Raw genomic sequence first — 26,439 nt, forward strand, 5'->3', positions numbered from 1 at the left:
TATTATATTGTATTAGATAAAGATAAAAATGTTGTATATGATTCTAGGATAGGTGATCTTGATATTGAGAAGTATGTTGATTATACAGAGTTTAAGAAAAAAGAATATAAAATACTAAGTAGTTAATTAACAGATAGAATGATAGAACCAACACATATTAAACCAAAAGAGTTAATGTTCTATTTTGAAGAATATTTAGAGTTTAAGGGAATACATAAATCAATTAATTTATATAAAGTATATACAAATATAAAAAAAGTACTTAGTGAGATACATAGTGGCTATTATGCTATTGCTGGTATGGTTACTATGGTAGGATTTGGTTATTCTTACTTTCAAAAACGTGGTATTAATAATGATAATAATTTTAATGGTATAGATATAATGAATATAGATAAAGCAAAAATTAAATTGAAAAATGGTAAGAATATGACAATAGGTTATGGTTTGATTGATAAAAGCAATTATAATCTCAATCATGCGTTCAATATAGTATTTGTGTTAGCTAGTTGCCTTGTAAGTTTTTATGCAACTCATAATCATATTAATTCTTTATCTAAAAATGAGAATAATATGTAGAGAATGTAATAATGAAAATGATACTAGTAGTGGTTATCCAGAACATGAACTAATGGATCATTATAATATTTTTCATAAAAATTTATTGGTAAGATGCACGAAATGTATGCAAAGAATATATAGTGGTTATCATTTTAAGGATAGATGTATAACAAGGATAACTAGAACTATGGATTAAATTAGAATCTTAGTAATTCTGCACGAGTGCAGAATTACGAAGATTCTAATTTAATCCATAATTCTAGTTATCCTTGTTATTCTGTGTTATTCTGTGTAATTTTGTAATTAACAAACTAAAAAGTAAAATTGAGAGAATTATCTCATTAATATATAGGTAATAATTAATTTTTCATTAAAAATTATCTTTCTAATTTATATGTGGTCTCTTCATATGTTTTCTAAGGGAAGACCTATTTAGAAAAATGTTACACAATTGACATTGAATCTTTTCAGAGGAACACTCTTTACATAAACCTCCAGTCTTATAAAAACAATCTTTATTCTTTTCAATTTTGCTAAAACAACAAGTCCTAGTTGATTTAATTTCTTTAGATGGATTCTTAATATTAACATCAGTCTTTAAATTATTTATAGCACCTTCTTCTATTTCATTTTTAACTTCTTTTTTATTTCATTTTTAATCTCTAGTTTTAATTCATTAATGATCTCTTGTTTTAAATTGGTCATAATATATTCTTTTAAATCTTCTTTAATAATATCTTTCAGTTCATTTAAAACATTATTTAAATCATAATTTTTATCTTCTTTATCATCTTTTTGATATCAATATCATCATTACTATCATTGTCATAAATATTGATATAGTCAATATAACTATGTACTGATGATATAAGGCCTGTACAATTATCTATACATCTATCCTTAAAATGATAACCACTATATATTCTTTGCATACATTTCGTGCATCTTACCATTAAATTTTTATGAAAAATATTATAATGATCCATTAGTTCATGTTCTGGATAACCACTACTAGTATCATTTTCATTATTACATTCTCTACATATTATTCTCATTTTTAGATAAAGAATTAATATGATCATGAGTTGCATAAATACTTACAAGGCAACTAGCTAACACAAATACTATAATGAATGGATGATTGAGATTATAATTGCTTTTATCAATCAAACCATAACCTATTGTCATATTCTTACCATTTTTCAATTTAATTTTTGCTTTATCTATATTCATTATATCTATACCATTAAAATTATTATCACTATTAATACCACGATTTGAAAGTAATAATAACCAAATCCTACCATAGTAACCATACCAGCAATAGCATAATAGCCACTATGTATCTCACTAAGTACATTTTTTATATTTGTATATATTTTTTATAAATTATTTGATTTATGTATTCCCTTAAACTCTAAATATTCTTCAAAATAGAACTCTAACTCTTTTGGTTTAATATGTGTTGGTTCTATCATTCTATCTGTTAAATAACTACTTAGTATTTTATATTCCTTTTGCTTAAACTCTGTATAATCAACATACTTCTCAATATCAAGATCACCTGTCCTAGAATCATATACAACATTTTTATCTTTATCTAATACAATATAATAGTCACTAATAGTATTATAATTTATTACACCATAGTTATAATGTTTAAATCTATATAGATTAGAATCAATTTTAAACTTCTCTTGTACTCTTTCAAAGAATTGTTGTGAACTATTTAAAGTAATATATATAGCTGGGGTGTTATCTCTTGCCTTAGTATTTAAATCTGTTACAGTATGACCGACACATATTATATTAAACTGTGATGTCTACCTTTAGAATACAATGAGTCTATAGCTGGTAATCTAATGTTTTCTCCCATATCATCAAAAATAATAAGACTATTAGCAAAACTCTCCAAATTATCTAATCAATTTAAATCATCAACACCAAATACATTATATCCTTTCCACTCACTACCATCAATACAGAATAAATTAACAGTCTCATACAAACCACAATAATCTTTTATAAAAGTTGTTTTACCAGAATTAGATGGACCATAAATAATAAAGTTATGTTTTTTAATTTCAAATGGTTCTGGTACAATATTCCTATATCCTTTGAATCTCTTCCTTAAATCAGAATATTTATCATAATTCCAATAAACAATTACAATAATAAATACCAATATAATAAATAACGGGAACGCAAGTAACATTTTAATAGGATTAAACTTTGATTTGGGAACCAGCTTCGCTGATCTGGGAACCAGCTACATGGATATTATATTTCTTTGCATGTTCTTTAAATCTTTCTTTAGTGTGACCAAATCTATATCTATTGAGATATAAGCATATCCTACAAGTGTAATGTTTGAATCTATAGTGAGAGATATGTTTATTTACTTTACACTTATGACATGTTAGATATTGATCTGGATCATTATAATGCTTACTCATATGATTATATCTTTCTCTATATGTTATAATTTTATCACATACAAAACATGATAATGGTTTACTTTGACATTCATCACAACTCCAACACCAACCTTTATTTTTCCATTTATCGCATTTGGTACTAATCATTTTTATAGTATTGAAAAGGTATATAAATAAAATTATTTCAAAATTTGGCATTTAAAAATGAATGTGCAGGAAAACAACGGGAACATTCTAACTGGAAGAGGTCAAGTCCAATCAAAGTGAGCAAAGGCTCAAAGTGAGCAAGCTCAATCTCATGGACAAGCTCCATCTAGTTCTACTACTATGGCAGTCCAAATGTTTAAAAATAAAAACAAACCAAGGGAAGAAATCAAACCAGTAGATAAGGAAAGACAAAGGTAGAATTAGAAAAATCTTTAGAATCAATCAGAAGGTTTAATCAAATAAATGAAGAGTAAAAATAAATAAAAAAATAAATAAATAAAAATAAATAAAATAATCGCATGATAAACAAGTTACTAAATTAAAACAACGAGAAGATATGCGTGAGTCATTGCTAATGGTTGAAGCAAAATATTATCCAGATTTAGATAAGAATTTAGGTTCTGATAAGGATAAGGATCTAGGTTCTGATAAGGATAAAGATGTAGATTCTGATAAGGATAAGGACTCAGATTTAGACTCAGTTTCATCTGATGATTTTGTCTATGTCCAAAAGCCTAAAACAAATAATATTAGATGTGAAGAACGTGATGAAGAGATAACTCGAAAGAATTATAGCAGACACATTCAATCACTTAAACATAAAAAGAATGAATGAATGTATAATAGAAACAAATTTATTGAGAGTGCTAATGAGGATGGAATAAAAGTTACTAATCAGAATATAGAACAAAAATTGGAAGGAATAAAGTTTTGTGATTGTTGTGATATGTATCTTGACAATAATACTGCCTATAATAAACATGTAGCAACATTAAAACATAGGAATAATGTAAGATTGGTTACTGGGGAAATAGTAAGGAATGGAAGTAAGTTTGATTGTGTGATATGTAAGACAAGTCTGAGTCAATATAGTGTTGACCAACATTTAAAAACAAAGATGCATCTAGAGAATGTAGAGGGAAAGGATAAGGATAAGGATAAGGATATAGATAAGAATATAACTGAAGGATATTGCAATATATGTAATAATAGATATAACAATAAAAATGAACACAATGAATCAGAAGAACATAAAGAAAATGTTAAACAGAAAAAACTTGTTGATGGGAAGTGGCGAGGTAAAGTTAATGAGTTAGGATTAGATCATAACAAGAAGCATAATCAAATAATAATAACTAGTAGTAATTATGAAGATCCTAAATTCTTGAATATACTGGAGTCATTGCATAACATACATCCCCATATTAGGTTTAACACCTTTGATGTAGTTAAGTATACAAAACCTACAGATGATAAGTTAGAAGAAAACGAATTCACCTTTAGGTTAATGACTAGGCAATATAATGGTGCACATGACTTGGATTTATTGAATGGGGCACTTGAGACAAGAATGCAGGAACAAGAAATGAATCAATCTGGATGGAGCATGCAACGATTTGTTAAAAGGACAATGTATGTTCATAGGTTTTATCCAAGTGGTGGATGTGATACTGAGTTACCATTCACATCTAGATATATACTTAATATACATATCACTGATAATAAGTGTTTGCTATGGTGTCTAATTGCTTATCTACATTCTGCGCCACATAATCCCAGTAGAGTTAGTCATTATAATGAACCTGAATATATTAATGAGAAAAAATTACCAATAGGAGTTACACCCCCATATGATTATTATCACTTAAAGAAAATACAAGAATTAAATAAAGATAAAAAATTATTCAATGTGTTTAATCTAAATAAAAATAAAACTATTAATCCTGTATTAATTAATCATAATGATCCTAAATGATGTAATATATTACACTGGGATAATCATTACTTCCTATGTAAAGATGTATCATTCTTATTAAGAAAATCATCTAAGCATATATGTTATCCATTTTGTAAAATGTTGTGTATCATTTAGAACAGAAGATGCATTAAATAAACATTTAGAATTATGTAATACACAGAAACATGTAGGAAGAAGAAAATTCCATAAAGATGATTGCCTAAAGTTTGATAAGTTCCATTATAAAAACAGAGTACCATTTGCTTTGTATTATGATTTTGAATGTAATATAAAAGATGGTAAACACATTCCTATTGCTTGTGGTTTATATATAAAAAGTGACTATCCTGATATATTAGAAGATAAGTATGAATGTAACTGTGGCGATAAAGTAGTTGATTGGTTTGTGGATATAGTAGATCCTTATAATAAATTATTTAAAGATACATTTAGTATAAATATTCCATTGAAAGAAGATAGTATTACTCCGTTATATAGTAGATGTTACTATTGTAATGAGAAATTGTGTGAAGACGTCGTTAGAGATCATGATCATCTGAATGGTAAATTTAGAGGATATGCTCACAATAAATGTAACCTCCAAGCTAAGAATACATTCGTACCAATTTATGCATTCAATTCTTCTAATTATGATAATCATCTATTTATAACTAAACTAGCAAAGAAGATGGGTGAGAAACACCATGGACAGAGTCCAATTAGACTTAAAGTATTAACTAAAACTGATGAGATTTATATTAGTATTGATATGGGTTATGCTATAGCGTTAGATTTGTTTAGGTTCTTCCATCCACTTAGCTTAGATGCTATAATTAAAACATTGAGTAATGAAAAATGTATATCATTAAATAAATGTGCCTTAGAAAGACGTAAAGGTATATTCCCATATGAATGGTTTGATAGAATAGATAAACTATATGAAACAACATTACCACCTAAGGAAGCATTCTATTCTAAGTTGAAACAAAGTGGTATTACAGATAAAGAAAATAAGCAAGCAATAGATTGTTGGAATAATACTGGATGTGAGACAATAAAGGATTATATGATGTTATATCTGAAAACAGATGTATTATTATCAGTTGATGTATTTGAGAAATTTAGAGCTATGTGTTTAGAATATTATGAAATAGATCCATGTTACACATATTCTACTCCTGGGTTAACCTGGTTGTGTGGGTTGAAATATACTTATGTTAGACTTAAATATTATAAAGAAAATACAGTTAATATTTATGATACAATACAACATGGTATTAGAGGTGGGTTAGCTTCAGTATTAGGTGATTGTCATGTAAAATATAAAAATAAAGAAATAGATCCTGAGTATACAGGGAAAGAGAATTATTTAAAGTATTTAGACTTCAACTCATTGTATGCTTCTGCTATGGTTCAAGCTTTACCTACTGGCGAGATCAAAGTATGTGACACTCTCGATCCAGAAACTGGCTTAGCAGATTCAGTATATACTAGATCTAGCTCTAATACTGGATATATCTATTCCATTGATATAAAGTATAATGATGAGTTGAAACAGAAAACAAAGAAATATCCATTCTTTCCTGAAAAGACAAAAGCTAACTTTAATCAGTTTACAGACTATCAAAATGAAAATAAAAAGAAAGGATATAAACCCAATGAGAAGTTAATGTTGAAGTTAACGGATAAAAACGATTATGTAATTGATTGTGAGATGTTAGATTGGTATTTAGCTAGTGGTTTGAAGTTGGAAGATACTACAATTAAGCAAAAGTTAGAGTATAGTAAGAGTGAGTGGTTAAAGCCATATATTGAGTTCAATATTCAGAAAAGAAAAGAAGCTAAAGCGAAGTGTGATAAATTTGGGGATGTATTCTTTAAGTTAATGAATAATGCCTTCTATGGAAAAACAATAGAGAATGTATATAATAGACAAGATGTAGAGTTAGTTAATGATGTAGATAGATATATTAGATTTGTAGAAAATATTGGTTTCAAATATTCTGTAGAGTTCGATGATGATTTAGTAGCCGTACATAAAACGAGAGGTAATGTTAAATTAGATAAGTTTAATTATATTGGATTTGTTATATTAGAAAAAGCTAAACTATTCATGTATAAATCTATATTTGATTACTTTGAGAAAAAGTTAGATTGTAGTTATCATTACACAGATACAGATAGTATATTTATAATCATAAATATTCCATTAGATAGTACTATAGAAAAGGAAATGGATAAGATAAAAGATATTTTACGTAATAATGAGTTAAGTAAGATGAAAGATGAATTACCCAATGATACTATTATAGAAGCATGTTTCCTTAAAGCTAAAGCATATTGTTACAATACTGTTAAAAGAGAAGAAGAGAAAAAGTTAAAAGGTATAACTAAAGCTACTATTAAAAAACAGATTACAATTGAAGATTATACTAATGCTATATATGAAGGTAAAACTAAATATGTAACTAATTATACTGTTGATAGTAATAAACATCATGTAGAAACTAAAGAACAATATAAAATAGCTATTGATCCATTTGATGATAAAGATATTAGAGATAGTAATGGTGAATTTAGGTTTTACATTTAATAATAGCAAATTTAGAAAATTTAGTTAAAAAAATGATAGATTTTTATTTGTGTGGAAAAATGGAAATATAGTGGAAAAAACAAAGGGAAATAGAGTAATGTGTATATGGGTACCGTATCGCGGCTCTATGTTGCGGAGGTACCCATATACACATTACTTAATTTCACCTTTGAAAACACCGTTTCCCTGTAAAGGTCAACAATTTCTTTGCAAATTGTCTAAGGTTCAGTAAGTTAATGCAATCTACATCATGCTGCAACTGCTCTTTGTATAACAATTTTTATCTGAGTGAAGTTCCATGTTTGTAATGGAGCTTCGATATTTCCAAAAATTCATTAGTACTTTTGTTGCGCTACTCTTGTTTTCTTGTTTACTTAAATTTGGTTTTTGCTTGATACCATTGTAGCGACTCTCTCCTTCAATTCGAAACCGTTGAAAATTAATGATTTTCATCACATAATTTATCTAACATCTGTATTTATTCGCTTTCTAACATCGCTTTCGAAAACTTTTCAGCAAAATAATCAACCAATTTTGAACAGGGTTTTTTGGCTTTTCTCTGAAAATTTTATCACCTTGGTATTTTCGGTAAATACTCCGCCAGTTTGTAGGAGCCGTATCCTTACGAAATTTTCCTTCACAATTGTTTTTGTTTCCTTTTAAAAATCAAGTTTTAACTATCACTTCCGTATCAGAGAATTTGTTATCAAAAAAAATAAATTTGTTAATTTAAAAAAAGGAATCAAAATCTCTTTGTTGGTTTTTTCCTCATGAAATGGTGACCAGTCAATGAGTTGTTGTTGCTATAGAAGCATATACTTGTATCCGTATCTAAAAATTGTAACGCCGAAGAAGCGAGATCTTTGAAATATCTCTCTGACTGTTTCGACATAATAGATCAGTTTTAAAGTCAAAAAACGGAAACTCATTTTGTGAACTGCAAAATGGATTATATGCTTCAGCTATCAATTCGTGGAGACCACTAAATCATTTAGTAAGACATGTTATTTTTATTGATTCTTCGGTTTCTATTCATTGCGTATCAAGTAGGAAGATAATCAATTGCAGGTTTTTCCCAACATTTGCATTTAAATTTGTTTTTCAGCTACATAACACTCCGATTTTTACCAAAGAGGTTATATTGGCCGACGTTTCTGCTCAAAAATATTATTAAAACAAACAAATTGAAAAATTCGAAGTTCCAATTTCTGTAACTAAAATAATTTTCAACAAATCATTTTCCGGGTGGAAAATTAAAAGTCTTGATACTTGTCTGTATGCTACAATTTAACAGCAAAATTCTGCTATTATGCTATTTTGGTGTCTCATATATACTCTCAATCAATTTGAGCCAATAAAATACCCAGGATTCTGTTCAACTTCCCCGCAGAGTTATTTGTTCAGTTTCGTCAAAAAAGTTGACGAATTTCACAAACTAATCTCTAATCGAAATAATCCTTTTTTAAAAAATCAACAGCTTTAAACCTGAGCGACTATTTTCTGTTAGAAAAAAACATTTACAAACAAATCAACCTACATATTGGCTTTAAAAGGTCATGAATAAGAGAAAAAGAAGCCTTTCAAGCAAAAAAATGCTTTATCGAGAACTTTTGCTGTTGATCACAGATATCTGACATCCATTACAAACAATTCATATCTAGGTACTCTGTGGTACACACACACACAAACACACACACACACCAACCATTCTCGATTTGCAGTATATAATTCCTTATTTAATTCTGTTCAACTTTCCATATTTGGTGATGCTTAAATTTCCCTCCTTTATTTTTCTTGATGTCTGCGAGTGTAAATTTTCCTGCTTCTAGTTTTAACCAGATCTGTTGTTCATACGTTGGAGCTGTTCTACTAACTTTTTCCATTTTTCTTGATAAAAAGGTTTCTGTTCTCAAGTCATTTAGTCATGACACGACTTGCGTTAAAGTATTTCATTTGTTTCAATACACTCTTGATATTCACTACTGAATTAAAACTTCCTGTCGGTGTTTTCTAATCGCTAGACGTAGCTATCTAGCACAATAAATATGGCGAATCATCCCCCAAATTGGACTACGTTTGAATCGTATGCAAACAATCAAACAATCATTTGATTCGTATCATCCCTCAAACAATCAAACAATCAGACAATCAAATCAAATAATCAGGGAAAAATTTGATTCGCCCCACAACACAGCAATTTATTTAGAACAAGTCAATTCGCACCACCAATCGATCAAATTTAATGTTACACAAAAACTGCGTGAGACAAGGCGCTGTCATCAACATCAAGAAAAACTCCCCCATCATTAAACCCTTTTTGAGAAAGAGCGTCTTCGGAACCTCCATTTCCTTGGGAGAGAGGGATTATTCAGCTCATTTTTGCAATTCTAGCCAGAGAAGTTAATGATTTGGATTCTTATTTTTGTCTGAAATCCGTGAGGTGCGCCTAGTTAAAAGTATCAGAGCAATTTAAAGTGTCAAAATGCTAGAGAAGCCGAAATCTTATATGGTGATCCATCTTGGGAGATCTGCGTTTCGGAATGTGGGTCATTTTTTGTATTCATGTATCGGCACTGAGGGGAGGCAAGTTTTAAACAAAAAAGAACTTCACGCCGAAATTAAAGAACTGAAAACAAATGGGTTGTGGGAAATAATAGAACGATCTTTTATAAGGCCTCGCAAAGCAACTTTCGACAGAAACATCTTCTTTGCAAGAAAACAAAGGACAGGAGATACCGTCGAGCAATACTACAGCAAAAAAAACAGCTATAGGACTGCTACAGGTTTGAGGAAGCCTCAAAAACACAGTTCAACTCGAATGGCTTGGTATGCCCAAAAAATACCAGTTACGTATCTGTAAAAAGAAAACTGTGAAATTTAGTCTGTACGAAACATACTTTGGCCGTCGAACAAAAAAGCTAATAAGCAATATCTGCACTGAACCAAACCAAAACAACTTTCTAGCCCAAGTGCTAGAATTGAAAAATAATGTCCAGATACCGTACAGAGGAAAAACCGAATCCCAGAGGACAATTGGGAGGAACTATGACGCAGCAGCACAGAAGCATAAGTGAAGAAGACCAATGCGATTGGAGAAGCGAACGAGAGGCAGCAATCAAACCTAACAGACGAACCGAGGCTCATCAAAATTGAAGACTTAGTAGACAGATGCCCAGATCAGAAGAGTTGCTCCAACTGTAAATAGCCAAAAAGATATCCCACAATAAAAGATTGAAAGAAGACCTACAGTGTCTATATCAGGTGGTGACACTGGGCTCAATGGTACTCAAAGATGACTACATAACTTATGTAATGGAAGAACCGGGCAAATTGGCAGTCAAATTGCAGAAATCAGACTTGCAATTGTTTGGCATTATAGACGAAAAACACAAAAACTTGCAGACTTATGCCAAAGGAGGCCAAATGTACCGACTGAAAAAACATCGGAAGATAAGGCCACAAAGCAATCAAATGACATCAGACTCTAACCTCATCGAGAAGTCTTTGTGTCCTCATGCCTGCGACCAACATGTTGCAACCACCACCATCTCCACACAAGGACACCATCTCACCCAGTCAAGACAACACTTCTATTTCTAACGAACTGCGACGCAGTAAACGCCACATGATAACTCACACCAAAACAGCGGTTTAGTCAACAGTTTCTTGCCCCGCTGTCCTTACAGCCCCCCAAAGGCGAAAAAGTGTGAAAAACACAGCAACCGAGTCAACTCGTACCTTGCAGCACATCTTCTTTCAAACTTTTTGCGCCGCAAAAAAGCGTCATTGAACGAATTCAATCACTTGCGGAGCAAAACTCCACTCCAACAACACACTTAAAAATCGGAGTTGTTTCGTTGCAAATTACTGCACTAAAACAAACATCGAACCGATTGTAAGGTCTGCTTAAGAGGCCGAAATTAACTGCGATTCTGATAGCGAATAAAAAATTTTAATGAAATTCAAAGCTTTCTATAACCACATAATTTCATATTAATATAACAAGTAGATACCTTTATTTAATTTTCTTGCACATGTCCATTGAAACGATCGAAAATCAAGCAAAGCTTTAATTTCGTTTTTGCCAGGAAGGCAATGTGTTGCACACGGGTATTAACCATTCCCCATTTGCTGTATATGTTTTGGTGATGCGATTGTTAGTTTTCATGTTTTTAGTTCTACCAAGATATATGGTTCATCCATTGGAGCTCTTCCACAAACGTTTTGTCTTTATTCTCTTTGTGGTACAATAGTACATTTTTAGTTTGAGGTTATTATTTGGTGCAGCTAATTTGGTTCATTTTCTGTTTAACTTAATTTAGTTCATTTCATCTACCTTTAATTTGTTCATGCATTTAGTTTTAATTTTGAAGATCGAATCTTATGATTTCATAGTGTAAATTTGTTTACATCCTGTGCATGATCTTTTGTCTGTTCACCTTGTCTCGTGATTGTAAGTTGCCGCATTTAGTAATGTAACCTTATGAACAAATTGTTAATCAGTTTTGTTAATTTTGTCTAATTTCATTCTTCTCAATTTCGTAATTCAAAATAGTTGACTCTCTCTCTTAACTAGAATCTGATTCGCCAAAGTCTAAATTCAGACGCATCAAAATTTTGGTAACTTTCGCTGAGCGAAATACTCTACAAATAATTGAAAGCGATTTCGCTCCGCCAATTCGACCTACATTCTGTAACTCGAATAGTTAATTCTAAAGCAACAAATAAAAGCATTAAACCGCTCCGCCAAATCACCCTTAAATTGGCCGCTGTAGAGAAAGCTAATTGGTACCACGAAACAACTCATTCTTACAGATTGTAAATCTGTACGACATGGCGCAGTCAGCTCGAGAATCGAGAAAAACACCGTTGTCGATAGAGCCATTTTGGGAACGACCAACTTCAGACCCACCAATCAGATGGGAGAAATGGAGAATTCAATTAAACTAGCAATTCTCGCTCGCGAGAATATTACTATAGACACATTGCTACAACCCAAACCATCGACAGTTCGTCTGCCAGCGGAACCGAAGTACGAGATGCCGATTGACGACACAACCGAGGAAGCAGAGAGAGAGCGTAGAATAAGAAACAACCAGTTGAAGTTGCAATGGGAACTAAAATGTCAAAAGATAACAGAAGCGGGAATACTATGCGGGGAACGCCCATGGAATTTGTGTGATCAAAAATGCGTATCTCTATTGTACTTAAGTATTGGTACTGAAGGAAGACGATTACTAACACAAAAATTCCAGCAGGACAATATTTACGATTTGACTACCCTCAAACTCTGGGAAATGATGGAGATTGCCTTTATCCGCCCAAGAAACATCACATTTGATCGATATGTGTTCTTCTCTCGGAAGCAAAAGAAGGGCGAAACTGTAGAGCAATTCTACAGCATCTTGAAAGAATTGGCTGAAAATTGCGACTTTGAAAACCGTGAAGAAGCAATCATCAGGGACATTTTCATCACTAACATGCTGGATGATGACATTCAGCGAGAGCTTCTACGGGATACAGTTGAACCAGAGAGGGCACTCAGCATTGCAGTCAACATGGAAATGGGTAATCAGAATCAGCAAAAAATTTCATCTAATAACGGAGCAACTGGTAGTACGATGAACGCAATACAACAATTCAATCGATTTCGCGGCGCGGTTGTACGTGGAAATCAATCAAGCCGAGCAGTCACCAACCGTGCATCCGTTGGACAATGTCGTGGTTGTGGTCAAATCTGGACACCTACACATCGTCAGGTTTGCCCCGCAATGGGTAAGAAATGTAACCACTGTGGTTTGCAAAACCATTTCGCTAAGGTATATCGTCGAAGACTTAATAATACAAGAAACACTCATCAAACCAATTGCATTAACACTGTAGAAACGGCTGAAACATCTAATCAAAATTCTAGTCAGGAAAATCAGAACGTCAATTATATCAATTATAATGAGCAAATCAACTCAGACTATGATTCTTCGGATGATAATTACGTTGCAACAGTTGAAAATATGAGTTCACCAAATTTAGCACTGAAAAATTTGTCATTAACGATCGGAAACACAAAATGTGATTTACTTCTCGACTCAGGTATTGGTTGTACCATTATTAATATGTCGCTTGCAAGAGAAATAATGCCCAATTGTGCTCAATCACAATGGTCGGAGAAAAGACCATTGGAATTGAAGTCATTTTCTAACGATATCGTTCAACCCCTCGGCACTTTGAAAACGCCGGTAAAATGTAATGATTGGAGTATTCAGAAAGCAAAAATAACAGTTGTAGCCGATGGTTTCGACCAATATTAGGACGAGACCTTTTTGATCAGTTAGGCATCACAATTTCTCAGAAGCCTTGTCCGCAAACAGAGGTTAACCTTATAGATCCACCTTGTGCCATAAAGAAATCACTGGCAAAGGAGTTTCTTGATTTGATATCCCGAACTGGAAAATCAAAAAATCACACGGTCAATTCAAAATTTCACAAAAATTATCGAGTAATACATCAAAAAGGACGAAAAGTGCCCATACACCTTCAACCGAAAGTGAAAATTGAATTAGAAAAACTGTTAAATGAAGGACATATCGAAAAGTTAAACAACTGTTCTGATCAATTTTTCATATCTCCAATTGTCATTACGGTAAAAAAAAGGACAAATCAATCAAAATAGCACTCGATTCAAAAATCCTAAACAAAGCTATTCATAAAAACAAGTATCAAATGCCCAATATAGATTCGCTAATTCAAACAATTTCGCAAACACTGTCAACAGCGCCGCAGGAGACTGCTTATTTCACGACTCTTGATTTGCAATACGCTTATAGTCAACTAAAGCTACACAGTGATACGGCCCGCCATTGTAACTTTAATATTGTTAGTTGAGATATGACCGGCACATATCGATTTAAAACTGGATTTTACGGTTTAACGGACATGCCAGCTGAATTCCAAAAAGCTATTGATTGTACTCTTGCCGGTTTGGAAAATACTTTCTGTTTCTTAGATGATGTTTTGATCGTTAGCAGAGGTGGAATCGAAAAACATCTAGACTTGGTACGAGAATGCCTAATAAAACTGGATCAAGAAAATTTACGCATAAATCTTGCAAAATGTCATTTCGCGAAAGAAACGATTGAATGGCTCGGTCATAATATTACACAATCAGGTCTAACCCCACTTTCAATTAAAACGGATGCAATTGGAAAATTATCGGCACCCACTAATCTTAAAAAACTTCGCTCTTTTATGGGTTCTGTACAACATCTAGGAAAATTTATCCCAAATTTGTCACAATTATGTTACCCCCTGCGACCATTGCTTAAGAAAAATTCAAAATTTCTTTGGACAGAAGAGCACGATACACAGTTTTCTCTAAAAAAAGAACAAATTACGGAAACCACTGAAAATAAACATTTCAACCCGGAATTAGAAACACGAATTAAATGTGACGCCTCGCGTAAAGGATTGGGATGTGCATTGGAACAAAGAACACCTAATGGGTGGCATACAGTAGCATTCGCGTCACGATTTTTGAACTCTGTTGAAGACAGATTAGTATAAACGAACTAGAACTTCTGGGTGTTGTTTGGTCCTTGGAACATTTTAAGTATTATTTATACGGCAAAACTTTTACTGTGATAACTGATCATAGAGCACTTCTCTCAATTATGAGAGAAAATAGATCTAACAAATCATATAATAGTAAACTGACACGTTGGGTAGATCGTTTACTACCATTTGACTTCTCGATTGATCACCTTCCGGGCACAAAAATGGGATTAGTGGATTATATATCTCGCGACCCGCATCAACAAGCTGCTAATATATCCGCATATGACGAGCAATTTATTGTAGCTAAATTGGATGTAATTAAACGTAGTGCGAAACGCTTCTTATTAAATGCCGAAAATTACGTCGATTTCGCAGCGCGAAATCAATCTACAAAATGCGTCGTAAATAATCCAAATTCCATTAATAACTTATGCAGTGAATTCGCACCGCGAAATCCAGAACATTCTACAAGCACGCAAATTGACGACTCAATTAGCGAATTAACAATCAATAATTTAAATTCCATCCCCAAAATCGAGAGAACTAACATTCCTTACTCGCTTTTTGCCTTAAACCGACCCACTGAACAGTCACTCTCTAATTTAAATCACTTTCAACGAATCGCAACGAAATTCAAGAACGTTTACATGATGTCCCAATCACTTTCCGATGATGAAACGCTGATGACAGTTAAACAATCGACCCCATCGAGAGTACGTTTTGCAGAAGAGGGACCTTCTACGGTCCAAGCAGCACCCGTGACTCCAATAACACCCACTACTGATACAACAGCCACTTCGCCGCCAGTAGACGATTTGTACCTGGACTCATTCAACTTCGCGCTCTCCAAGATCTTCTCCAGTTCTCTAATGGCCAGCCTGACAACCAAGGACGCGATCTTGAAAGAGATTCGCGACTGCATTTTGACGGACAATGAAGATAGATGTAGCCAAATGTCACCTTACATTCATTCCTTCTGGAAAGACTTGCATGTGAAAAACGGGTGTGTCTGCATAGATGACAGAATTGCTCTTCCCCATGCGATCAAAGATGCCTATGTAGACGCCATCCACGCAACTCATCCTGGCACATGGGGAATGACTGATATGGCAACACACGCGTGGTGGCCATATATGCACAGGGACATAGCAACCAAAACAGCAAAGTGCAACCCCTGTGTCAAGATTGGTAAAAATTTAAAACCTATTATACCAGCAAATAAATGGGCACCATTAAAGTTATGTAAAGTTCTTAATGAAGAAATTCAAATTGATTTTGGAGGACCCGTCTATAATGAAAAAAATCAAGAGATTTATTTTCTTGCATGTATCGATCGATTTTCGAAATTCCCAACAGCAGAAGTATTTGATAGAGCTAATGCAAATAATATTTTAAAGTTTCTTCAAGAATATGTTTTGCTACACGGTATACCCCGCGCAATTAGATTGGATCAAGCTAGATGTCAAACGGGGCAACAAATTAAAACATTTCGTAGTCAAAATAACATACAGCTAATCGAGGCGCCAATACACGACCACAGAGCAATTGGTTTGGTTGAAAGACTCATTCAAACAATCAAGAATCGCTTAGCCTGTATTAAAACGGCGGCGCAAAATCAATTTAATGTGAAAGCATCAATAAATTCAATAATTTATCAGCTACGAATATGTCGTCAAAAGACTATTAACATATCACCATTTGAGGCACATTTTGGCAGAAAAGCGAATACACCATTAGGCAATATAACGACTAAACCAGACCCAAAAAGTTTAACTTACAAAAACATTCTAAACAAATATTTAGATTTGGAGACTGTCAGATGGGACCAGCTTATCACAGACGAAAACTGGAACAATGATGAGCGAAGTGACATTGAAATAGAGTGAACAAGGACAAACTGGGCAAAGAGGCGATGAAAAGACAAAAGGAGGACCCAAACAAGGAATCGAGATTAGTTTCTCATCCAGATGTCGGCCAATCGATACCCAGAACAGAAACATCACTGGAGGTAAAACTGGCTAAAAAGAGACCACGCACAAAAAGATCAAAGAAAAGTCTCGACGGCTTATATGACGTCCTAGCACTAGGATCGTCAGTAATTAAAACAAATGAACATACTTCAGTAATTACAGAACCGGGCAAGAGAGAGGTAACAATCAGGAACTCAAATCTAGCAAAGTTTGGGACGAAGGCGGAACGTGACACAGAACTGCAGGTATACGCTAACCAACGACCAAAACTTCCCACGGTTAAAACAACTGAGGAACTCATAAACCACCATACAAAGGAATCCAGGAAAAAGTAAGAAGGTGGGAAACGAATGAAACATAGAAAAGTGGCAGATGACGTCAGTACAGTGTCGTCAATTCACTCCAATGTTACACGTGCCCTCCGAGTAAGAATGCCAACAAAGCCTAAGAGACAACAGTCAACGGCGCCGCCAAATCAACCTACAGAATCGAGTAACGATCTCGCGGTGCCAATGGGATTACCAACTTCAAGCATTGTTATCGCGGAGCCACCAAGCAGGCCAAAGAGAAAAGCAGCTACAAAAGCATCAGTAGCGTTACTTCCCTCAAAAAGAAAACGCTCCGCAATTTCGACCACAGAATCGGATGAATCTGTGACTCCAATTCAAACTTGCCCTCCCACAACCCCAAGTACTGCAGCAATTGGGAAACAAAGAAGACGACAAAACATCAAGAAACAACAAATTGAAAATAAATCAATAATCTCGGCCATACAAACTGCTGCAGCACAGTCTAATCAAGAGGAGTCTAACTTTACAGTCGGCCCATGCTCTCCAACAACCTCATACCCAACTCAATTCTACGTCTCTCCCAATTACAAAGAACCAGAGTTGTCTATGACAGTTGGCGAAGCGGAGAGATATTACGAAAGTGAAAGTGATTAAAGTGTATTTAAGTAAAACTGTTGCATTCAAAACTCTGATTAAAACATTACAGTATTAATTATTTTAACAAGTACATATGACTATTAATTTTCTGATAAATAACATGTTATTTATATTCTCCAAGGGGGAAATGTGGTACAATAGTACATTTTTAGTTTGAGGTTATTATTTGGTGCAGCTAATTTGGTTCATTTTCTGTTTAACTTAATTTAGTTCATTTCATCTACCTTTAATTTGTTCATGCATTTAGTTTTAATTTTGAAGATCGAATCTTATGATTTCATACTTGTAAATTTGTTTACATCCTGTGCATGATCTTTTGTCTGTTCACCTTGTCTCGTGATTGTAAGTTGCCGCATTTAGTAATGTAACCTTATGTACAAATTGTTAATCAGTTTTATTAATTTTGTCTAATTTCATTCTTCTCAATTTCGTAATTCAAAATAGTTGACTCTCTCTCTCTTAACTAGAATCTGATTCGCCAAAGTCTAAATTCAGACGCATCAAAATTTTGGTATCTTTCGCTGAGCGAAATACTCTACAAATAATTGAAAGCGATTTCGCTCCGCCAATTCGACCTAAATTCTGTAACTCGAATAGTTAATTCTAAAGCAACAAATAAAAGCATTAAACCGCTCGGCCAAATCACCCTTAAATTGGCCGTTGTAGAGAAAGCTAATTGGTACCACGAAACAACTCATTCCTACAGATTTTAAATCTGTACGACACTCTTGATAAAAAACTTGTGTTCACTTGTCTTTCAGGCATGACACGACTTGAATTAAATTTCTTCATTGTGTTCATTACTCTCTTGATTTTCACTTCTGAACTAAAACTTCTTGTTCAATCTGTCTAATCGCTAAGCGAAGCCATTTAGCACAATCATAGGCCGATTGGCGCCACCAATTGGACTACTTAACTAATCAACCAATAAGTGGCGTGATAGCCGAGAGGTAAGATGTTTGATTTACACGTCAAAGATTGAGAGTTCAACCCCCTGCCTCCTTGAAGCTGTCTGTGTGAGGATGAACTCTTACTTTGTCATAGCGTACAGTTGACCATGGCCTGACCAATGTTGGCAGCAATGATGGTACCACGTGAGAGTTTGGACGCAAAAAAAATGTGGCTATAGTCACCAAAAAAAGCAATGCTGCTCATGAAAAGATCAGTCTGAAATGTGGGGAATGATAAGAAAAAGGGAAGCTGAGAACAGGCCACTGTAGGCCTAATGCTGTTCCGCTGCGATTACGCAGGAACCACAATTATTATTATTAAGCCTGATTGGCCGCGCGAAACAGCCTTCTAATTAGAGCAGTTCACTTTGCACCACGAATCGATCAAATTTGTTGCTACAAAAGATCTGTCTACAGGATACTCATTGGATATTTAACCATTATTTTTGTCATTAAATGCAAAGAAACTAGTCAAAGTGGGGACGGAAATGTGTTGTGATTAATTATGTCTGAGACACTGTTTCTAAAGATCAAAATTAATGCATGAACAGTCCTCGAAATATTACGACAAAGTAAATGCTTGGTCAGATGTAAATATTTTCTTGACTCTTGAGTAATATCAAAGAGAGCTGTGTGGCCTGAGGCAGGAGCCTGCAAGGATATGCGTTTTAATTGTAATACATTACTTTATTGGAGCTAAATAAAATGGTGAAAATACATTTAAATTCTACTGGGGGTCGAATATGGTCAGGGGGTCTAAAAAGGCGCAACTAACGTGATAATGGACCTATACTGGATTTTAACCAGCATGTCTTCCTTAAAGAGCCAGTGTGTAACCATTACACCAACTCGTCTTCAGCTTTTGAACTTGGGCATCTCTTATAACCCCTTCTTATGTTCTGGTTTGCTCCTCGAGACTTCTTTTCTTGAGCCAAGTATACGTTGAGCAAGTAGAGCTGCTTGTCAAGCTATGAGGGTTTTCTCTATCAGCCTTCTAACAAATATTGACAATAAGTACACGGCCCAGCGCATAATTAAAGTCGGGGTAATGTCTTTTGGTGTCGAGTCTTTTCATGAGTCGGGGAAGAGTCTTTTCATAAGTCTAGGAAATGATTTTTTGGCATTATTACTTATTTATTTGAATGTCGTGCTTTGGATGTGCAATCACTCAGGAATAATACCAAACTAGCATTTTTACCAGCAGTAAAACACAAAAAGACAAATTGAATTCTTGAGATAAATTATTGGCTCATGTACGCCATATTGCACTTTTATTCGGCTGAGTAGAAGTAGTTAGTATAGCCCTAACAATCTTCATTTCGTAAATATTGAGTTTTTAGTCTTTTTTAAATCAGTATATTAGGGCAGTTCCTTCATTACTTTTTGAAATTTGACAGTTATAATGGTCATTTCCTGTGACTACGCTATGCGCAATATTAGATCCTTAAATTGGATGTAAAATTTTTTGGTCCAGCATAAAAATGTTGTGTAGACCTTAATTCCAGCACTGCAGTTGGTCGAGCTAAAGTCCAGTGGCTAAAACTTGGGCCAAGATAAAGTCCACTAGCTTACTAAAGTCGAGCTAAAGTCTTTTCATGGACAATTCTAGTCTTTTCTCAGCACGTTTGGTTCGTGCATGGTGTTTTGATAGGCAGAGACCTAAATTTGGATATTGTTTTATCATATAAGATAATAAAATTAAATCATTCAAAGCCTAAAGTCACTGTATTATTGGATTCAAAGGTCAGTATTTTCCTTACTATGAGAAGTGCTTATTTTGTCTATTGTCCATAAAATGATAAAGGTCAGTATTTTACTTATGAGTTCATAAAGGTCAGTATTTCCTAGTTCATATGAGTGCCAGTATTTTCCTAGTTCATAAAGGTCAGTATTTTTCTTATGAGAAGTGCTTATTTTGTCTATTGTTGACAGGAAAACCTGTTGCTGATAAGCAGAGCGTAGTTAAAGAAACGTTTATAAATATTTGTCTTTTAGGAGATGGACATTTGGCACTCTCCCATAACGGGTGCATGCCCCTGCAACCTGCCAGCAATCGGAACCCTAACGCACCAAATCCACTCCTTGATTGCTGGAGAAGAGTACTATTTATCAACCCAGCTAACGAGTAAATATGGGAAGAAGGGACCCATCAGGACTATAATTCAGTCCACATACACTGATGACGTCATATTTGATGACACCACAACTACTTTGACCTCTCTTGACCTCCTGGTCCAGATAGAGTCCGGAGTAGGCAACCAGATGTGGGTGGATATGACTCCAGAATTGGGAGGGGTCACTGGTGAACTGTACAAGGACTTCAAGTTAGCATCTAAAAGTTTTATTGGACAATTTTTCACTAAATTTTTTTCAAGAAATTTTCAGTTCTTTCAACTTCCAGTCCAGATTCTTATGAACTATATTGAAATCTTGAGACATATCCAAAATCTCACTAGCATAATTTTAAAAAAATATCCCACTGAGAGCTCGTCTTTACATTTTCTAAGATAAACAGACAACGTGATTATCTCTTAAATTTAAAGTGCGTGTCATTCTAATAATTTTCATTTTTGATTTAAAATTTTTTAGTTTTTTTCAATAATTATTTTTTTTCAAAGATATTTGTTTTTTAATATCTTATATTACGTTTAATTATTACGTTTAAATTTTTAGTCTCCTGACGGAGTTCAAGTTCGTCAACTTAGAGCCTGGAGATCTTTATAAATTGAACTTGACTGTGGAAAGTAGAGGAGAGAGACCACTATACAGATCCTTCCAGTTCCAGGACTCAACCTTTCCAGAGGAACCGGTTCTCACTCCGGAATCAATTGTGCCTACAGAACACACACTTGAATTCACCTGGACAGTTCCCTACTTTTTCAATGTAGGTCAAAATCATCGAAACTGATTTAATGCTTTCTTCAGAGTTTCGCCACTTTTTCAATTATTTGCGGACTTTGTATGCCTTTCCGGGCCTCCTATGTTGGCGATTAGGCTACATCAGACAATATTCAATCGGGCTAACTTTTTTCCACATGGTTAAAGATAATTGAAACAAATATAATTGAATAAAATATTCAGCACACTTCATCCAAGGATTTATTGATACTATTTTTTATATGAAACCAATTTCGTCAAAAAAGATAAGAAACATAAACTTCAAAAGCACCTAGGTTATATTTGAAGAAATGTGCTCTCGTGGAGAAGCAAAAATTGTGCAGTTTACTTTTTTTTACTATTTTTCACTTCTTGCTGAATGAAGACATAGGGTAAATTTCTTCCATTTATGTACGCATTATGGCAGTTAACTGAGTTCACAGAACTTTTTCTTAAGTTTTTGTTAGCTTTAGTTCGGAAGATGATTCTTTTTCACCTTTAAGAATCCGTGGATATTGCTGAAATATTTTTGTTAAATTATATCAAAAGTCTACTTTTTCTGAAACAGTTTAGCTATCAGAAGTTCAACTTGCAGTAATTTCTCACACTTTTATTCAACAACTAATTCGAAAACTAACATTGAAGCATTGAGGCAAAACACAAAGGCCGAAAAAAATGATATTACAAGATTTATTCCTGTTTTAAAGAAGTTTGATGTCTTGTCATTTGTATTGAACGAATATCAGCAGCCACGATTTCTTTTTTGAGTATGATTCTGTTTGGCAACAATTAAAGCTCACAATTATTTTGATTGTCTTGAGAACTAATTTTTGTGTGGTATTCAATACTATGTTCTGTACAGGGAAATGCAGTTAATTCATTATCCTGTTCAGAAAAGCAAATTAATCCAGTTTTCTGTTTTTCGTTGGATTTAGCGAAATCCTGTTTCGCTTAATAGTTCCCAGTTTCAGTGGAAAAAACCATCATACTTTTTTATGTTTTTTGGTCCATTCATAGATGTACAATGCATCACCTATCAAATTGATTAATTGCTCTCTGGTCTAGGAACTTTGAAAAAAATCATTTACGCAAAGAAAAACAAGAAGAAAACCTAAATATTTCCTGAGGATCAACCTAAATAATTATTTCGACAAAGAAACAACAGCGTTCAGTTTCTTGTAATGTCTTTGATTCAATCTGCATCATCAGAATGTCCGTAGGTGGAATTTTGTTCAGTAATTTTCTATATAAAAATGGGATTTAAAGTTTCCCAAGATCCAGGAAAAAGGCAACAAATTCTTGCTTAAAATCAGTGAGTACAAAACGAACGCGCAAATTTGATTATTAGAAAACATTTTCTGTATTCTTCTTCTTTTTGAAGAAGTACAGGTCTTTTTGCTAAAATTAGAAAGCAAAGAATGAAAATTCTAAAAAAAATTGTTTCATGTTTTGTGGAATACTTTGTTTTCTTAATCAATATATTAAAATTTCTCTGCTCAAATTGCTGCAGAAAGAGTTTCTGAGTTTTAGCTGATCGCCAGGAAAATTTTAGCTAATCACAGACCAACCACCGCAAAAATGTGCCACAATGATAGTCGATTTCATAAATGTATGTCGAATAACAAATTCTTGCAGTGAAAACGATTAAAAGCAAAAATTTACAGCAAGTCTGTGGTGAAAAAAATACTAATTTTCACTCAATTATAAAAAGTCTAGTGTTAATTTTAGAGATGGAGTTGTTGTGATTCTTTTCAACTCTTGCATGTAATATCCTGCATATCTTTCAAAACTTATTGTAAAAGATATTGTTCTTTGAATATTTTCCAACGGTAAAAAAATGCAAAGAAACAATTTTTTGTATTCACAGCTTTTTTTAGAAATTTGAAGCATGAATAAAAATTAACTGCATTTTTGCAATATGCTGATTGATGTAGGACAAGCACTGGTGAAGTGAAGTTCACAGTGAAATTTTAAATGCCGAGGGTTTAGTCAATAAAGTCCTATGAGTTGGTTTCTGAAACAAATAGTGGAGGTGCTCTGAGGATTTGCAGGAGATACACTTTTTGTGGAGGAAAAAAAAACATTGGACGTTTGCGCCATCAAAATGAGATGAGCATTCTTAGTTAACTGTAAAAAATCAATTATGAATCCATAATAAGATTGCAAATAATTTTTTTCATGGTAACGCATGCCAAGATCCAAAAACCATATTTGAATTCTCCATGGCTTCTCATGTTTACATTACTAAAATTTTTCTTTTAGATTTGGTTCTGCTATTCGGTCGTTAATAAAATGCAAAGTAGTGCTCGAAAAAGCAATGCTCCTCAAAAAAATAAGTAACTGAAAAGTGATATGTAGTGATATATAGTGAAAAATTAGCATTTGTCTCTAGATTAGGGGCTGGGGCTAGCTGAGATCACCCGTATAGAATTATTGTTCAAGTACAGTAGATAAAAAAAATTGATGAAATTGGCGTTGATCTAAAGTAAAAAAAAAACAGAAAATCTGTTGTTTTTTGTTACTTTTATACAAGTTTGTTTACTTCTATAAGACAAAAAGTTTTTGGAAATTTCTGACAAGTTTATACACACTATATTTCAATTGTGCAACTGCAAAGTATCCAATTGATCAAGTTACCAAGTAACAGACATTAAAATTGAAAATCCTAATTTAGTAAATGGGCCTCATATATAGTAATTTTGCTATTTTTATTATCCTGCAATTTTTCTTGCAATTTGTTTTATAAGATTTCATCTGTGATTTTTGCATTTTCTGCTAAATTCGCTAAATTCAACGCAAATCTTGCAAAAATTCACCGCTTTCACCGCATTCAACGCTAAAAGATGCGGTCGCTTTGCGGTGAAAATTTTTTTTTTCACCGCTACTCACCGCTAATCTTACATTATTTTTTGATAAAACCTCGACCCGGGAGATAAAACTATGTAAGATAACTATGTAAGATAAGAGGGGCAAGGGTATAATGGGGAGTAGATTCAGATAGATTCGAGTATGGGGGGCTAAAACAATGTCAGATTAGGGTTTCCAAGAGGGATAGTTATCCCCCCTACAATCTTGCATCATTTTACCCCCAAAATTACCCACTACTCTAGCACCATTTTAGCCCCCAAAATTGCCCCCCAAAATCACCCCCCACTCTTGCATTGATTACCCCCAATTACCCCCCAAAGATTCGGGATATTTCACGAAAATTTTCATTTATAAACTGCGGCAGCTTTCAGCGAATTTCTCACATCACTTCAATGCTTTTCAGCGCAATTCATTGAAAAGTTTGCAGAATGTTGAGCTGAGTTTCGGAAATATTAACGCTTTTCGCTGAATACCTTATATAATTTTAGAAAAATTCCTGGGCCACAATACCCGGGTCGAGGTTTTTGGGTAAATTTTCGTAAGAAATGCGGTGAATGCGGTAAAATTTCGTAAGAAATGCGGTGATTGCGGTGAATGCGGTGAAAAAAAAATAATTCACCGCTTTTCACAGCATTTCTTACAAAAATTCACCACCAAATTCACCGCATTTCTTACAAAAATTCACCGCATAGACTATTATGGCAAATTAATGTAAGAAATGCGGTGAATGCGGTGAATGCGGTGAAAAAAAATAATTCACCGCTTTCTCTCAAGCGGTGAATTTTTTTTTCTCACCGCTAGATGCGGTGAAAAAAAAAATAATTCACCACATTTCACCGCATTTCTTACAAAAATTCACCGCATATGGTTTCCAAAGTTTACTCAATCTGATTTAAATTCACAAGAAATTACAAACAAGTACGTGACAGTTGGCGCAGTGGAATAATCATTGGAAGGCATGCAGGAGGTCAGAGGTTCGAACCCATGTAGGGACGATTCTTTTTCGTAAGAATACTGAGAACGCGGTGAAAAAAAATAATTCACCGCGATTCACCGCATTCACCGCAAAAAGATGTAAGAAATACGCGGTGAAAATTATTTTTTTTCACCGCATTTCTTACAAAAATTCACGGCCAAACCTCGACCCGGGTAATAGTGGACAAATTTAGCAGGCCAAATAGTTTAATTTGTTCTAGAATGTTCTTGTATGGAATGACCCAGCTGACGGGAACTGCCCTTGTCCGTTCAACAACGACAGGTAATAATTGGTCATCTGTACATTGTTCATTTCATTATCAGCATCTTTAAGCTCTCTTTTTAAAAGTTTCTATTGACCTGTTTGTTCGGGATTCTAAGCAAGTACAACTATTTGTGAAAATGGACCAAAGTAGATTGAAATCATTATCTTTTAACTTCCTTACGCAACCTTACGCCCACCTTACTTAAGTGGTCTTAAGATCTCGAACTTGAGCCTTTCTTACTTGGGTTTCCCAACTATTTTTTTCTTTTGTTCCTCAAGGTTTCGCCTCTAGACAAGTTCTCTTTATACGATTAAATTTTTTGGCCAAAGGTTACCGGGGCCGAGAACATTTTTTCATAAGAAGCGCGCTGAACGTGTTGAAGTTAAACAACAAATGCATTGAGTGCGCTGAGCTTTTATCAAATTCCAGCGCAATTTAGCTAATTTCTTTCATAAATATCTCAAGATTCCTCGACCAAAAAATATGACAAGCTCATCT

The 26,439-nt window shown here is 33.8% G+C and overlaps 2 protein-coding genes across 3 annotated transcripts in view; both read left to right on the top strand.

Annotated features, from left to right (window-relative positions):
• Window positions 1-26,439, top strand: part of LOC142357771 (uncharacterized) — a 406,796-nt gene that overhangs the window by 144,134 nt on the left and 236,223 nt on the right. The window contains exon 1 of one of the 2 annotated variants that reach the window (XM_075409313.1): window positions 15,435-15,438. The exons of the other annotated variant lie outside the window; for it this stretch is intronic. The gene's annotated coding sequence lies outside the window, so the exon portion shown is untranslated. Of the gene's footprint in view, window positions 1-15,434; window positions 15,439-26,439 lie in introns of those variants that run through there. 2 annotated transcript variants of the gene reach the window in all.
• The window catches only part of LOC142334849 (uncharacterized), a 49,992-nt gene that overhangs the window by 18,080 nt on the left and 5,473 nt on the right, over window positions 1-26,439 (top strand). Inside the window, exons 5-7 of the mRNA XM_075383176.1 lie at window positions 20,951-21,279; window positions 21,629-21,839; window positions 25,897-25,958. Coding sequence (XP_075239291.1) covers window positions 20,951-21,279; window positions 21,629-21,839; window positions 25,897-25,958 — 602 coding nt within the window. The remainder of the gene's footprint in view (window positions 1-20,950; window positions 21,280-21,628; window positions 21,840-25,896; window positions 25,959-26,439) is intronic.

Source organism: Convolutriloba macropyga, chromosome 2 (assembly GCF_964194025.1).
Source record: "Convolutriloba macropyga chromosome 2, txConMacr16.3, whole genome shotgun sequence".
NCBI classification, from domain to species: domain Eukaryota; kingdom Metazoa; phylum Xenacoelomorpha; order Acoela; family Convolutidae; genus Convolutriloba; species Convolutriloba macropyga.